The sequence below is a fragment of the Argentina silus genome (assembly GCF_951799395.1).
Source record: "Argentina silus genome assembly, chromosome: 10".
Lineage (NCBI taxonomy): Eukaryota > Metazoa > Chordata > Actinopteri > Argentiniformes > Argentinidae > Argentina > Argentina silus.
Genome location: NC_139664.1, coordinates 13,116,698 through 13,133,917, shown reverse-complemented (window position 1 = coordinate 13,133,917; position 17,220 = coordinate 13,116,698). Strand labels below are relative to the sequence as shown.

The 17,220-nt window shown below is 38.9% G+C and overlaps 1 protein-coding gene across 1 annotated transcript; it reads right to left on the bottom strand.

Moving 5' to 3' along the window:
* Nucleotides 1–1,037: 1,037 nt before the first annotated feature.
* Nucleotides 1,038–4,851, bottom strand: irx4a (iroquois homeobox 4a; the record flags this gene model as incomplete). Its single annotated transcript, XM_083678168.1, has 5 exons — nucleotides 1,038–1,735; nucleotides 2,292–2,602; nucleotides 3,320–3,426; nucleotides 3,954–4,205; nucleotides 4,807–4,851. The coding sequence occupies 5 exons, from the start codon at nucleotides 4,849–4,851 to the stop codon at nucleotides 1,038–1,040; spliced, it is 1,413 nt and encodes a 470-aa protein (XP_083534294.1).
* Between the last annotated feature and the right edge of the window lie 12,369 nt (nucleotides 4,852–17,220).

Sequence of the window (17,220 nt, the reverse complement as noted above, 5' to 3'; positions counted from 1 at the left end):
TATTAGCGGCCATATAGCGAATAACTTACCCTTTTGACAGCTGGATCAGTGTGGAGGTTTAGATGTTTCGACAATATTATCAAGAAGAGTGTGAAAATCAATACTCTTGACATGAAATATGACTGCGTACATCCCAATTACAGGCTGTTTAGGGCGGATTAATGAGCCTGATCTTCCGCTCTGATATTGCTCTTGAAGGCTCACTCTCATTCTCACTGTCAGTGAGTGAGAGTGAATGTTGTCTCAAAAACTAGATTTATGATAACAGCTTTAGGAAACATCACGTTTTGACTGTCATATTTCCACATTGCTGCCTGTCTAAAGTGGGGCCCTGTAGCATATGAAGCAGCACTATTAAGTTATGTTAGACGTACGCTGTCCTTTCTATTTCACAAACAGGCACATTTCTAAACGATGACCAAGGCAAGTTTAACAACAACAAAATAGACGCATAGGCTACTGACAGTTATTTTGTGGCTGCAAATTCGAAAATCCTAACATTTCAGCACCAAGGACAGCAACCATCATTGACGCAATCTTAACACAAGTGCTCCTCAGAAACCACTATTTATTTTAGTGAACAAACTTGAAACACATTCCTTCAATTTCGGGAGAACTGTGCATTTGTGTGATTTTTTTTTTCTTTCAACAGTGATAATCACAAGCTATCGATTAACGATGGCTGAGTTCTAAAGGATAAAAATTATTAACATTTGCATGCTTTAAGAAAAAAAAAATCTTGTAAACTTTTTTTTTTTCAAATGTAAACTTTCAGTTATACATTTACATAGTTTGTACGTGCGTTTCAACGAAATATCAATACGCTCAAACGAATCCCGTTTGGAAGTTTCACCAGTGAAATGCCAATATAATAGTACATAAATATATCCTTGCTAGAAAAAAAGGAATAAAAAAAAAAAAGCCGTATCCAACTTTATGAACAAATCATTCTGAGTTCAACAACTCGTATTAATACCCCATCAGTGGCATACCCCACAAAAGTCTTTTGCAACTAGGCATAAAGGAAATTTGGTTTGTTATGAGCAGAAGAGTTTGTTCACAGTTTTTGGGAAATTCATACTGTCCTTAGTGGATTCCTGGTGCTGCAAGGATGTATGTCCTTTGATCACATCGCGATCGAGCGCACCTGTCTCCAGAATCGAGCCTTTGGTCGTGGTCCAAGAAACGGTGGTGTTGGTCAATGCTTGATTCAACGTGCTATGCCTAAACAAGGGGTCATGGAAAACCCCGTCTACCCAGTTTCTGAGAGTGGTGACCGGCGAATCCTGCTGCCTGTCTATAACATGCACAGGCGAAGCAGCCGCGGGAGAGGGGGGCATGGCCGGTTGACATCTGAGCATACACGACGGATACTCAGTCTGGTTCAAAGACGTTGCCGTTTGGGCCAACGACCAGATTCTTGGTTTGCCGTCAAGTATTTGGTGGCTTTGTTGGTAGCATGTTTTTGCTTGCCTGTTGTTTATCTCATGCTCACAATCCTCTGAGGTAGTTTTCAGACAGGTTTTACTCAAGTCCTCCTCCCCGCCAAGAGAAACTGGAATGGTTATCTTTAATGATGTGTCTTTAAGATGATCGTTAGGACAATCAGTTGTCGTCATATGGGTGTTCATGTGATACTGATGTTTGAGCTCACATTCGGAGTTCTCTGATTCAATCGTGTCAAAGTCTTCCAAGTCGCTGAGCTGCAAATCTTTATCATCCCGACTTCGGCTCTCTGGAAGTGAATGAGACACGAGACATAAGCGATACGATTGGAATACAGTGATAATCAAATTATAACTGTCATCTCTTCAGGCTACATCTTGGCTGTCCCTCCTAAATACATCTTCATCCCCACTACCCCCCTGTACAATTTATCTACTGTAAATAAAAAATAAAAATAATAAAAAAGTAATTCTTCCTTCTTCTAGCATTGTGACTGACAATGGCCTCTGGTCCTAGCATATGTTTGTTTTTCTTATGATGACTGATGTATAGATGATTCACTTACTTAGACAAATGTAGTTGCTTTGGATAAAGGCATCTGCTAAATGTCTAAAATGTAAATGTAAAATGTAGATATCTCCACCACTGTCAATTGTCATTTAAGCTGACATCACAATGAAACAAGCATAGGCCTAGCAGTTGTAAAGCCTATTCAAATGGATAGAGTTGAACTCCCATACAGTACTGTAGACATGCAGGAGAGCTTCCAAGTTAATTTGATAATTCACTTGGTCACTATAGCTCCTCAAAGCTGTTACTCATACAGTATTAGCTAAGGAACTGACCATCATCATTGTTCTCGCTTTTGATTTGCTCATCTTGAGACCCCTCATCATCTTCATCATATCTCTTCTCATCAGAGCATTTGTTCCTGGGAGGCCATGTCATCTTATTCTCTTTCTTGAGTCTCCTCCTGGCATTTGCGAACCAGGTGGAGACCTGGGTGAGGGTCATCTTAGTGATAATGGCCAACATGATCTTCTCTCCTTTAGTGGGGTAAGGGTTTTTCCTGTGCTCTTGTAGCCACGCTTTGAGGGTGCTTGTTGTTTCACGCGTAGCATTTTTCCTTCTTGTCCCTCCATCCATAGATCCATATCTGTCAGTGAAGATTACAATAGTGACTCACTTGAAAAAGAGATGTACAGTATAGTCTGTGGGACACTGAAGCAATGAGTGGGCTGTAGAGCCCGCTATTCAAATGGATTTTACATTTAAAATGCACAGTGTTGATTTATACACTGTAGAGCTCAACAACCATCTCATGGGAGGTTTTTATAAGAGCATTATTCAGTTGTATGTCTGAGGTCATGCACTGGAAGGTGAGTTAAATGGAAAGAAGTGGTGCTCCTTTGACTGTTCATCCAGAAAGATAAAACAGTGTACAATTGCTTGATTGAGTGTAATGATGGACCCTCAGGTAAAAGGGCCCCAGATAGCAAAGTATTTGTAATATTTCAGCACCACAGGTCCTATAGGCTCCTTTAAGCCGGGAATGTGATACATCCTAAACCTTTATTGTGTCCTGTATGGACTGTATACTATAAACTGCACTTGTAATGTTTTACTTTAGCTTCTCATCAACTGATTATGTCAATATTATGCAATGAACAGTATGACACTTATAGTTGAATTGGTGGCCTGGACACACATGTTTTTTCCACTTTTGGTTGTCAATACATTCAGAATTATGGTGTCACATATCAATCAATAAACATGAAAACAACCTATAAAACGTAATGATTGCACATTCAACAGTAATAAAGTTGTATGTTCCTGAAATTACGCAATCACATTTCTTTACTGATTAACATACCTGTCGTATTGATACTGTCCCAACGTAGGATCATAGGGATAGTAGGCAGCAGCCTGTGTTATCCCCGCATGCGCAGAGGCTGTTGCATCTTTTGTATCGAATGCACCCTGTAATAAAACAGACAGTCTGTCAAGAGGATGTGACACTATACAGGCATATGGAGTGCTATTCAATAAGGGTATATATTTCACTCATAACGTCAAGCGAACCAATTACAACGCACACTTTACATATCGACAGACAGGTTTAAATATGCGCATGATGTTGAATAGAAAAGTAAAGCTATATGTATGCAACTGGAGATGAGAACGAATGACTTACTGGACAAAATATGATAAGTGCATATGACTGTCGGTGTAACTTATATCAATCAAAATCAAGCCATAACACATTTCAGTAGCACTACTGATAGGGCAGCCAACAGTCGCTTGCAAAACTTAACTAGCCATTACAAAGTTACTCTTGTATTTACATTCGGTCATACATTTGTCTCTTATTAAAACAAAGCTACAATACAGCACTGTACTATAAGAAGGCAACAGTCACAACGTTTGCGTAAAGGTGCTCTGCGACTGCTGTCGTCCATGCGGTTATATTAATCAATGCCATGATAAAGATCAGATAAACGGCTTACCAGCGAGTAGAAAGCGGAAGCATCGGTGCCATATGTAACATAATTTCCATAGCCTTGACTGCTCGTGTAGGGGTTTCCATACACGCCCAAAGCCGCAGCTGAACTGAGCTCGTGCCTTGCGGTGGCCAACAGTCTACTCTCGTAAACGGGGCAATAAACTGGCGCTTGGGCTGAGGCTGCCACGCTGGAGTCCGAGATGGATCTGCCGCTTGATTCGCAGCAAGTTGTCAAAGAGTTGGTTGTCATGAGGAACTGAAAGGCACAAGAAAACAGCAAGTTGTTCATAAAGTGTAGACGTCTCGAATAAGTGATATTGAATTTAAATAGACTATGCGCAAAGGTTACCCTTGCGTTAATCTTCTTCATTTTGGAAAAATGTTTTTTATTGCATAACATTCTGCATATCTAACATCCAACCATGTTTTCAGAATACCCATATGCATACCCCCCAAAAGACAAGGTATTTATGGACCATTGCCAAAAAACAACAGTTGGGTTATCTATCAAGCCCCTGCTACACAAAAACAAGTCCACAAAACAAGTTGGCATGTGGGGATTACAGAGAAGATAAACATATGGTGGACATTCCAAGGCCATTATCTTGAATAAATCTTTTAAAGGAAGGTCGGGGTGCGCTGGTTTCTTATTACCCCTCTTACCTTTATCGTTCAAAGAACACAGGTACCACTAGTCATTTAGGTAACGTAATACATTTCCGATACGGTACATCAAGGCACACTGTTTTCTCCTTTCGTGTTGAAAGTGCATAAAAGGATAACTTAATCAATATAATAATCAATACTGACGAAATCCAACCGAATATTCCGTTGATAATCAATAAAGCAAAACTTACTTGTGGTGCAGACGAGTAGGGATATCCAAATTGTGGATATGACATTGTAGAGTGGTCCCAATATCCAGAAATAAAGCGAGACTGCAGGTCTCCACGCTAACGTAGCCTTGCTCTGTTTCACTGTACCAATTGATTGGTAAGCACAGGCTCCTAGATGCTTATAGGACGAAGCAGAGTACCATGTTTAATTTGTTAAAATGCCCCAGAAACGATTTTTAAAAATGCCTATACTCTCTTTTTTTTCTTGTCTTATGAACTCTTATAATACGCAAATGAATTAGGACAGTACAATATATTTGCCAGGTTAATCACTTTGGTGTCAGAAATACATATTTTGCTTTATAAAAAAGTAGTATAAAACACGTCAGCTCAGATGCAGGTTGTTTTAAACACCAGTGACTCTGACGTCAGAAGAATCCCACTCAAAATGACCAGACTGTAACTTTAATATGCATTTTCTTGGGATAAAAATCGAACAAGTAACAGGGAGAAGGAATGAGGACTTTTAAGATATAATCGGGTGGCAAGTCAATCAATCAATTAACTTATGGTTTTAATATGCGCCCCCTTATCTTGATCAACTACAATGAAACACTTGATCCAATTGTTTCATTGTGTGCTACTAAATCATGGGGAACATGTCTGATTTGAAATTAATTAACGAACAAATTGACTCAATCTTTTTCTTTATGGTAATTAATCTATTATGGAAACGAAGATATGTCTACAATTTGATGGAGATAGCAAAATGTACCAAACAAACACGGATCATTGTAATTTTTAAACTACATATTACTGCATATTTGCAAATAATGTGAACATGCTGACATGTCAAACATTCTTTGATGCAACCCTGTATAGGCTACCCCTATTGCCAATTGAGTACTCTCTTGTGTATTGTAAACTAAATGGTCAATTAATTCACTTAATTCACGCCAATTTGATGATTTGCTGTCGAAATACGACTGCAATTACTTCCAACTTTACACCTCTCAATACAACTTTTAAATGCAGCCTCTCTGAAATGTTTACATTTGTATCACACTTTCAAATCAGTTTATGCCTCTGCTATTCTTCTCTCCTCCGCGAAATTAGAGTGCAAGTTTGTTCTGTTGTGCTACCCTAAACCTGCGAGGCGTTTTCAATAACTTTAATGCAAGAAGTGTCAGAGTGATGTCTCTTTGGTCTGGGTGGAGCAGAAGCGTCTGCTCCATGGTGTGCTGACTTGCTTAGAGAATCCTGGGTTCAGACATGTGAATAGCCCCAGGGTCACACTCAAATTAATGATGATGTACTCCTCTTTTCCCAGCTGGAAGACTGCCTGCTAGAAACGAATCTGCCTACAGTGACAGCTCGATTGAGGGTGATTGATGACTATCTAGAGACCGGCCAACATAATATGATATTGGCTGCATAATTGCTTTCATTTACAGATGAAAGTACTTGTCCTTAAATGAAGTTAAGACTTTATATAGCCAGTTTCTTTTGGAGTTTACACAATCTAGTTTTTTGATAAATTAAATTAGTGTGACACCTCAAACCTAATATAGCAGCAGAAAAGGAGGTCAAAGGAGTAGTTCGATCTGCCATACCTTTAATTTGCATTAACTATGAATGACACTTTAACACCCCTCCCCAAGGCTTGATTTAGATTTTCACACACACACACACACACACACACACACACACACACACACACTGAAAGTGATCAGAGATCTTTCAAATGAATTTAATCTCATCAATATACAGTATTAGTTGTCTAAGCAATCTTATTTTTGCTTTTTAATTTTCATATGTTGTTATATAAAAATCAATCATTTACATTGTATCCAGTCTATTTACAGTTCCATACAGCACAGGCGGTGTGCTCTTGTGTGCTATCGAAGACGAAAGTTTGATGGACATGTTCAGTAAACGATATTGTCCACACGAGCTTTCTGTATACATTTTCATTATCATTGCTTTACTGGTGTTATAGGGCCTTATGAAATATTTAGATGCGCTAGTATGCTCTTAGAGGAAAATGCTTCTGGCAGCTTGAGGAGTTCATTCTTGTTTTGCGTTAAAGATGAAAAGAAAGTTCTTTGACAGACGTAGAGGAAGGGACTGCGCCAATTCAATGCAGAGCAATAGATGAGAGAAGTAAGCAATAGTCCACGTTATGGGCCTATGCATGTGAAGTAGTTGTAGTTCATGGAGTTCTAAAGATGAAATACGGATTAAGGATAATCATTTATCAGCTTCCTATCACGTAAATTAATTTGTGACGAATGGCTATCTTATTTCATAAATGAAGACAGATTAATACAGTGACATCTAGTGTTATCCAGCATCCATCACTCAATGGGTTGCATAAATCAACTTCTCCCGCGGGAATAAATGGATGATAATTGCTTGAGTTTCTTTCTTCATGTCTTAAAGGTAGATACAGTTCCTTCGGAAAGTATTCAGACCCCTTCACTTTTTCCACATTATGTTGTGTTATAGACTCAATTTAAAATGGATTAAATAAAAAAAAAATTGCCATCAATCCAGACACAATACCCCAGAATGACATAGCGAAAACAGTTAATAAATCTCAGTAAATGTATTAAAATTGAAATACAGAAATACCTCATGTACATAAGTATTCAGACCCTTTCCTATGACACTCTTAAAATTAGCTAAAATGCAAAAATGTCATCAACAAATTACTCAATAAGTCTTAAATCTTAAATCTTAATCTTAAATCTTAATTAATCTTAAATCTTAATGCAAGGATAATAGTTCATGTAATTTTGGAATTAATATCTTTTTTTATACGGTCTCTGATTTGCATACCAATCAATTACACACTGTGTAGATTAGGATGTCACTACCAACTACCTGACAAACTCCCCACTTTCTTTGTTGTATCACTTGAATTGTTGCAAACACAATTATGGATATGAAATAGATTATTTTCCATTAAGGGATTCTTTTTGGCCACTTGGTTATAGACCAATTTTGTAGAGTGACTGAGATGATGTTGTCCCATCGACTGTGCTTTTTCCTCTCCACCATTCAACTTTGTAGATTTTTGTAAGTCTCCCCAGGCCCCAGGGTCGCATTCCTGAGCAGTTTTGTTCCTCTCCATTTGCTCAGTTGGTAATGGCAACCTGATCCACACAATGTGTAATTGATTCCTATACAAATCAGAGACCCTATAAAAACAAAGATATTAATTCCAAAATTACATTAATTATTATCCTTGCATTAAGATGGACTCAATTCAACTTATTGAGTGATTTGTTGATGACATTTTTGCTTTTTAGCTAATTTTAAGAGTGTCATAGCAAAGGGTCTGAATACTTATGTACATATGGTATTTCTGTATTTCAATTTTATTCAATTTACTGAAAAAAACAGTTTTTGCTTTGTCATTCTGGGGCATTGTGTGTGGATTGATGGCAAATTCTTTTAATTTAATCCATTTTAAATCCACTTTTCTGAACGATAGACAGAGGACAGGCCTTATGTCCCGGGAGTATAGTTTATGATCAACGTCAAATGTTGTGGACTACGTACGCATTGTTAACTTCTGAGAGTTTCCCGAAACATTCCGTTCATCCACTTTTATTAATTTCTGTCATTGATTAATGAACCACCCAGAGCACACGAAGAGCAAAGTGCTTGGAGGTATTTTCTTATTCTAAGTCACTTCACACTTGTGAGAGTGACTGTGAAACATGTCATTTACTCTCTCCCTCTGCAACCACCTAGCTATATGCATTACCTAGTAGTTTACAATAGGCCTACAGTATTAGATGTCTTGATAAGGATAACAATCAAGATTCTTACCAAGATTTAGAATAAAAGTGATAAATGCCAATATTTATCCGTATAAAGTTACAAATAATAAAAAAATACCCACTATTTTTTAATTTGATTTCATATATTACTTGGAGTGTGGAATATAATTGCATCTTTTATAATACAGTATAGGACCTCAATATATTAATGAATTCTGATTTGTTGCGAGGCAATGTGATCTGTTGAAACACAATTATATCTTTCTTAACAATGAACTACTGTAATGGACAGGTTCCAGTCAAATTGAGCTCCTCAATGATGTATGCTCTGTATACATTTGTCATGTTGTAAAGCCCATCTCTTCCAGGGATTATAATAAGTGGGACAGTGCATGGTTGATATGTGGTCCTCTGGCATTCAAAAGGTCTTTAGAGTATCCTTTTAGAGTCAAGTGCTCATTATGAACCTTTATCACCAAACTAACTGGGTTCACTGCCGGGCTCCTGTATGCCACAAGACTGTGAGCTTGTTGAGCTAAATCTCAGTGAGCTACAGTAACAGTACAGTAAAGTCTTCAGGTTTCAAGCTAGTTTACTCATAACGTGAGTGTGATCCACCGAACCACCTTTATTCATCGCCCTATGACATCCTGTGACTAGATAGGTTCGAACTCTGATCTCATGTGCACTGCAATTGTCTTAGCTGGCTAAGCTAAAGCTTAGGCATTGTCCAAATGAGTTTTTTAGCCTGGAACACTGCTGACTTACTAGAGAAAACTGATACAATGTAAACATGATGGAATCATCATCAATGTATCTTGTAATGGCCATTTGGTGACTTTTGATTGAAACCCAGAATGGATTTGACTGTATTACGCAATGAAATGTATCATCATGGGCCGAAAGTGTCTTGATAAGAGCTGATCCTGTTCCATTGTCATTTAATAACTCATAGAAGGGTCAGGATTGGGGTAGAGAAAGGCTCTGAGAGCAGTGCTTCCAGTCTACCGCTTATTTTGTGATCGACACATGCTCCTCTGCTACAAAGGTCCTGGAATACAAAGTCCTGAGTAGTGGTGCATAAACATGGATTTTTTCATCTCTGTTAACAAATGTTATGATGTTTAACTGAAGGCCACTGTAACTGTAGTTCACTGTATTGCACACATGATCCTAATTACACTGCACTTCTATTCTGATTTCTCATGCATGCATACCAATATAAGACCAAATATAATTTTTTATGAATTCTGTAAATTGTGTGTGGGTGTCGCTGTACTCAGGACTTACCACTAAAGTGTGGAGGGTAGATCATTCACATTCCCTGACTTATTATGAGCAAGTGGCTTGATATGTTATCAAGGATTTATTAGAAAGGTAACCAACCCTTGCACCTGAAATGACCCCGTCCACACTTATCCTTCAAGGGTGAACATCGGAACACTGGTCTAGTACTAAGCACCTGACAGCAATTTCCGGTGGAAGTAGAACAACACTTTGTATTTGTGTGCAGATCAACCTTCACACAATTCAAACCATATGGCTCATCGCTTCGAATCCACTATTTTGAAACAACGATGCAAACCTGAACTCAATCTTGGAGGACAGGTGCACTGGATGATTTGTATTGTGACATGAACCCTCGAGCTGCTTTCAGGCTGTCCAATGGCAATGATGCTTCAGTGCTAAGAGAGACCATCCAAGGTTAGAGATATTGCTTATCTGGCAAAAGATTATCCTGCTTTATATACTGTAGTCTTTAGGAACAAATGGAATATTGATCTTAAATGAACCTTTCACGATTTAATTTTTTATTTCACTTTCACAACGATAGCCCTCAGGCTTTTTGCATGAGTTTGATGGCACGTCCCCGGTACACTGATGGACCACTTTAAGTTGCAAAGGATGTTTTAAGAAACATCATACTCCTGTCTGTCCGTACGTAAACTGTACTTAAACTGTACTCTTTAGTAAAGTTGCATATGTGTTCAGTAACCTAATCTTTTTATAGTGTAACGCAGTAAACTTGACACCATTTGTGCTAGTGTAAAGACTCACTCTACTGCTAATACATTACTTTTGTTTCATATTAAGCTTTTTTTACTGAACAATTGTATCCACAATGCAAATGGAGCATGGAATTCAGAATAATTCAGCATGACCATTTCCACAGATCATATTAAGTAGCTCACTCTTAAATGTCAATTATATTTCATCAATGTGGACTTCTTCTGTCTGAGGCAATAACATAGACTGTACAGTACTGCTCAGGTCCTCTGCAGAGACGGAAGTTTTTTTCTCCATCTTTTCAGCATCTAAGAGGTTTAACATGTTAAAGTTCTCTTCACATGTATAATTGATTGATGGGGTCAGAGTATTCACACTGCACTTAGTTAACTAGCTGCAGGTGTTCCTCAAGGATCTGGTTAAGGACAGAAAAACCAATGGATATTCCCCCAAAATAGTAGTAACTACCCTAAAGTCATGTTACACTGGTGTTAGTAATCCCCCTTGGTCTTCTCCTTGGACTCTGTAATGTATCTATGTGTTAATTCAAGAAAACATGTATCTGCCACAAACTATTACAGGCCATCCTCTCCACAACAGTGCCATTGCATAATAGAATATATTTTCTAGCACAGGTCACTTTGAAACTGGAATGGAAATATGGAAATAACAACAGGAATGGAGCACCAATACCTTCTTGCTCAGTGATTAACGACAAGCTACACATTTTTTCTCCTTAGCAAGCCTATTGTAGTGCACAGACTCTGTTATTTAGGATCATAAAACGTGACTGTACGACCATAACCACAACCTAGATTTTTATTTTATATTAGAACTCCCTCCATCTTCCATTTTAAATCATGCTTGGTTGATTATTGCGATGAGTGTGTTGAGAATTAAGCTTATCAAGATTAACATTTAGACACTGTGTGAGGATGTCACACTTTACTTTTGAAATTTATAACAAAAATAGCAATTGTGGCATGGAAATGTGTAATGGAAGACCTACAATTTCAGTACAAACATCTTACCTTTGGATAAGAGGACAAAGAACAAAGAAGAGACAGAATTAGATTCCCAAGGACAGTGAACCAGGGCTTAATGGAGCCGTTGTATTGACAGAAGGGAGAGAAGATGCTTGGTGGAAAAAGCATGTCATGCTCATAACTGCCAAAGTTAGTCCCACATTACCTGCCTGCTTTTTATGCAGAAATCACAAAACCGAGAGGCACAAAAAGCAACTACATGTTAAATAGATATTAAAATTGTATAGTTTTAATACTTTCAGGTAAAAATATTCAAATGCATGCCTGTTCTCCATTCTTTGATTGAAGGAACTTGTGATTGAGTTTCCACATTCTGCCCCCGTCTACGGTGCACTGGTCTATCCGCTGTGATATTAACATGGCTCTTTCATTAGAAAGCAGCCCATTTTCTGGTTTATGGGTAAAATAAGATGCAGAATGAGACAATAAAGTGCATTTGTGTTCAGTAGGTGCATTATGAATAAATAATTGTAAGTGCCCAGGCTACATCTTCAGGATAATCACAGCATAACACACTCCCACTGTATAGTTATATTATGTGGGTGAATATTGAAAGAGGTAGAAATCATGACTTTATAATGTCCATGTGCATTGTAAGTAGGGGAAAAAAATTAAGACACGCAGGACAAAAATGTAATTCTTTGTGATTCACTGTCTGTGGTTATTTCTAGACAGAGGGAGACATGGAGCATAGAGGCACAGCGTTCCCAGTTTTAGGATATCAGTTCTTTTGGGGTAGCATTGTACTGTAGCTAGGTTTTGGTTGAGTATATGTGTCCTGTGTCCCTGGTTGGCCCCAGGAGGGGTCTGTGGCTCTATACTGGCTGCACACTGTTGGGGTTGGATGGGTCGATGGTGTCTGGGGAGCCCCTGGGCCCTGTCACGAGAGGGACACCTGGAGCCTGTGGAGTGATCAGTGTCAGTCCCCTGTCTGACATGATGGCCGTGCTGTTGGTGACGGCTGTGGGACAGGGAACAGCCATGCAGGGATGGAGGGTCTGATTGACAGGGCTCATTGTTAGGCAGGCCTGTATGCAATGCAGCCTCTCTCTCCCTCTCTCAGAGAGATGTGTAACATAATCAGATACATGGAAATTCAATCCACCAACCATAATTTAAGCTTTTATCCACACCCTTTTGTGTTTTATGATCAATGCGAAACACAGTCAGTGCAGCTTTTTGAGGAAATACATTGTGTAAAGAATTGAATTCTTCGATGTGTTGGACCACTGCTTTGTTTTTTTGTGCTGACTGAAAATGAGTCCTGCCTTGATTATCAAAATGTGAAAATGCATTAGTTTTTCTATAATCAAAATGTTGTAGATACTAATTCTGTCAGGATTCTGCAGTCAGGATTTAGGTTTGGATACTGTATACTATACTGTAGTATATGCCATCGTAATGGTATTCTATGATTTGAGTGTGATGGTCCATTCACTAAGGTGGACATTCTTTTTGCGCCTGGGTCACTTTGAAAAACAAAGTAAAGAGAAATCAGAGCAGATATAATGTTTTGAAGAGGGCGGAATTTGAAGAAAGTTATTCCCTGTCTCTCCGCAGTCTTTTATTTTCCACCTGGCTGACCACATTTGAATTTTTTGAAAGGAGTGCTGATGTTTACATTAGCATGCATTATTCTAAAACATTACCTGAGCTTTTCAGAATAATAAAGATGGCCAAGCCTCTCCGTTTTCACCATGATGCACAAAATGATATGCATAGAGTACCACTACTGGAAAACACTTTTGCCTGACTTAATAATTCCTCTTTGAATGTGCATATTGGTATTGGGGTTTGGCCAGACCGGCTCTTTTTAAGATAGATGCTGAGTCCATAACTAATTGTGTCGTTTCCTATAAATTCCTCAAAATGGCAGGTCTGGCCTCAATCTGCCAATCTTTTTGACTAATGTTAAGACAAGGTTTTTACTACACCTCTGTGTCCACGAGTGTGTTGTTCAAGTGCTGTTTTTTTCACTACAGGGGGCTCTTCTTTTTGTATGGACAGATCAAGAGAAATAGGATAATGGGATCTGGATATGTAATATAAATGTAATATTTAAATGATACTTTTTCACAGTTTTCACAGTGCTGACGGCTGCTACCTCCCTCTGACACAGTTTGACAATCGCAGTGAAACACCAATATCCAGTGTACATATGCTCCCAAACATTGGTGGCTGTGCCAAACACACACACACACACACACACACACACACATACACACAGGCAAATTGTCAAAACATTCCCGTATCTTTGTCTTCTCATTAGGCTGAACAATGCCCAACATATGTATTTGCCAAAATAATGAACGGGAACTCAGTTATCTTGAATTGATTCTCAAACAGAATGGACTTCTAATAGGAATATGCCAGAGAAACATTGGCATACAGTAGGAGACAGTTTCATTGTCTGTGTAGTGTCACATACTATATGCTGTAGCCACATGTATTGTCTAGTTGATGTAATTCTTCTACAGTTAGGAGGATACAGTGGGAAATATAAATATCAGCATACTGTACACCATATACTTGTTAAAAAATGGTTTATCTCCCAAAGCTTTTACAGTATACTGTATGGCTTTCAACAGCAACACAAATGTTCAGAGGCTCATCAGCTACACAGGTTTTAGTCCCTGAGCTTCAGTACATCATTTCATACTGTGCTTATCTATATGCTTCATCCACCAGAGCAATTTTGTTCCCTTTCAACACATTGTAAAACATCAATGTCATAGAAATGACATCACCTGTGATTTCTACTGTATCTATATCTCATTACCTGTCGTGAACCATTCTGTTGGTGCCAGTCTACAAGTCTGTCATGGTCTGATACTGTTGATCCAGACATTTTATCGTCTCAGTTCGCTGGACGTATCTTAGGAAAGTTAGCAATGGTAATTAACTACAATAACATTGACGAGTAAGCTCCATTGATTAATTAATTGGGAATTGAATATAGAGACCCCCATGGTTTACAGTAGTGCGTTTGATTGTCTGAGGGATGTTGCAAAAGCTGACAAAATACATTATGAAATGAGAAGGGTCTTGATGGACGTTGATGGAGGTTAGTTCCTTGAGGGTTTACATCTTTTTACCTTCAATCTCTGAAAAAAAATGCTTGTGTGACATTACACTTTGAACACAGTGCCCTAAACCCATGAATAGAAATACATTTTCCTGCTTCACCTCCACCTCCACCCCATCGCCTGCAGCCATTACTCTCACAAGCCCATTGAGGGTCAACCGTCAAAATCCAAACAAAACCTTTTCCTCCCTGTCTCTGCTCTTCTTAGGGAGGAAAAACAGGTCCAGAGGCTAGACAAAAAGCATCAGTCTCAGCCGCCCTGTAGACAGAGGCTAGCTGGACACCAGAGTGCACACTGCCTCTGCAGAGCACTCTCTCCCTCTTTCCCCTTCCCAGAGCTAAGGATTCCCGTGTCCGCTGAGAGAAGTGTGTGAAAACGCACAATACAGGTCCCCTGATGCGACCGCCACGGCACAGAGTGTGAGAAGAGGCCTGCATTTGATGCCTGACTGACCAAATCTTCTGCCAGATAGTCGGCTCTATTCCCCACGGTGGGCGAGAGCATGGCCAGAAGTGCAGGAGATGGAGAGGGGAAGGCACAGTAATTGTATCAAGGTCTGTTGAGATTTTCTCAAACGGCTCTCAGTAAAAGGAAAGGGGTCCCATGGTAGTGGAAGCAACTTCTCCAGAATAACCAAAAAACAGTGTGCACTCATATATGAATAACATTCAATTTATCACATGAAAGACCATATATTGAATACAACACCTTTGCTGTCCCCAAATCCATCTATTTTTCAACACTGAAATGAAAGATCTTTAATTCTGTGGCAGGTTTAGATTATAGTTTGACTAAGAATCTGTCATTTTATACTATAAACATTGCTTTTTTAAAACAGAGTTGTCTTTGTTACTCAAAACAACATACTGGATGTTTACTCTGCGATTGCCTACGAATTTTCGGATTATTTTGATTCCAGCTATGTTCCAATAGCTTTTTGCACCTTTTTCACAAAAACACTCAAAGTTCTGTGTATACTGTAAATATTGTCTTTGTCTGTATACTGTCTACTATCTACTAAGTGCTTTGTCATTTTGGTGAGGTACTGTGCTAAACAGCACAGCCTGATCCCACTCAAACAATGTTAAGGAAGTTCATCTTCTTCTCATCATCCCCAGATGATGATGATGGTGATGATGATGATGATGACCAGGATGGTGATAATGAGATGATGATTATGACACACACAAATAGATTCCTGGCAGGGACCCCTCTTAAAGAGGGAGCTATTGTAATGCTAAATATTTCATCACCAAACTGAGTGAGAAGTTCAAGGGGCCTCAGGAGAATGCCAGCCGCTACAAGTACTCATCAAACTACCCTGCCCCATGTAATTTTCGGATATGGCACTCTTTCTGAGCCCATCAGTGCTTCGCACAGGGGGCATTGAAGGAGAGAAAGAGATGGTCTTGACTGCTCATTATGGCAATATAATAACCAACAGCCTTCCATTGTGAAGCACCTGAATGAAAGCACAATGCAAATCAGGCAATTCCTTGACCGACCGTGAATAGATCACAAGATCCAGACACGCTTTGACATGATACAAAAGTAAAGAGTAGAGGACATTTTTAAGATCTACAAGGCTATCCTCAGAATACCAATACAGCAGTCCCCTTACCTCTCTTAACTCTTGATTTTACAGGTTTGATGTTGAAATGCTTTTCACATTTGTGTATAACATCTAGGAAAAAAAGTATGCAGATTTTGGCAAATAATTGTTTCAGTGGCAATTGATATGTTCACCAATGTGAATAACTAATAGAGGTTCATAGAGAGGAAAACCGTACTGTAAATGTCTTGCAAATCTATATCAAACATTTGAGTTAGCTTTAGGAACATGGAACGTCTTGAAGATGGCTTACAGGGCAGCTGAGCAGCATTCCCCCATCCATTGACTACTCCCCATCCATTTGAAGGACTTTAGCCATACTGTACATTTCCTAATCGTTTCCAATTCATTACATCCTCACCCGCTATGCATTATTCTGCCTTACTCACTCCTGTCTCCGGGGGGGGGGGGGGGGGAATGGATTGGTCGAACCGTTTTAACTCCATTTACCTTTTAAAAGCAACCGTTTATTGACTCAATATTTTGCAGTCCACTCTGTCCTCACAAATCTATCTGACATGAATTCTATAATTCCACTGCAGCTACACTTTAAAAATTGTCTATTTTGTGACCCTAACCCTAAACATTGCTTAACTTTAATATTATCAAATTAAGGTTACAAAACAAACAAAAAACCTCTACTGTACATAGAACTGTACATTATGTAACATATCCTATGGCCAGCTACACAGCTAGTGACATCCGATGTACATGGGACATCATTTACTTCATGGTTTCTCTGTCTCTCTGGGAGGGACACATTATGCATATTTTAGATGGATTTAAACAGCCTCCTCTGGTCCTCTTAAGAGGCCATCCTATTTATGAGGCCAATACATTATTATAGGCAGGACTGTGTCACAGAGCATTTGAGAGCAGCTGAGTATAAGTGT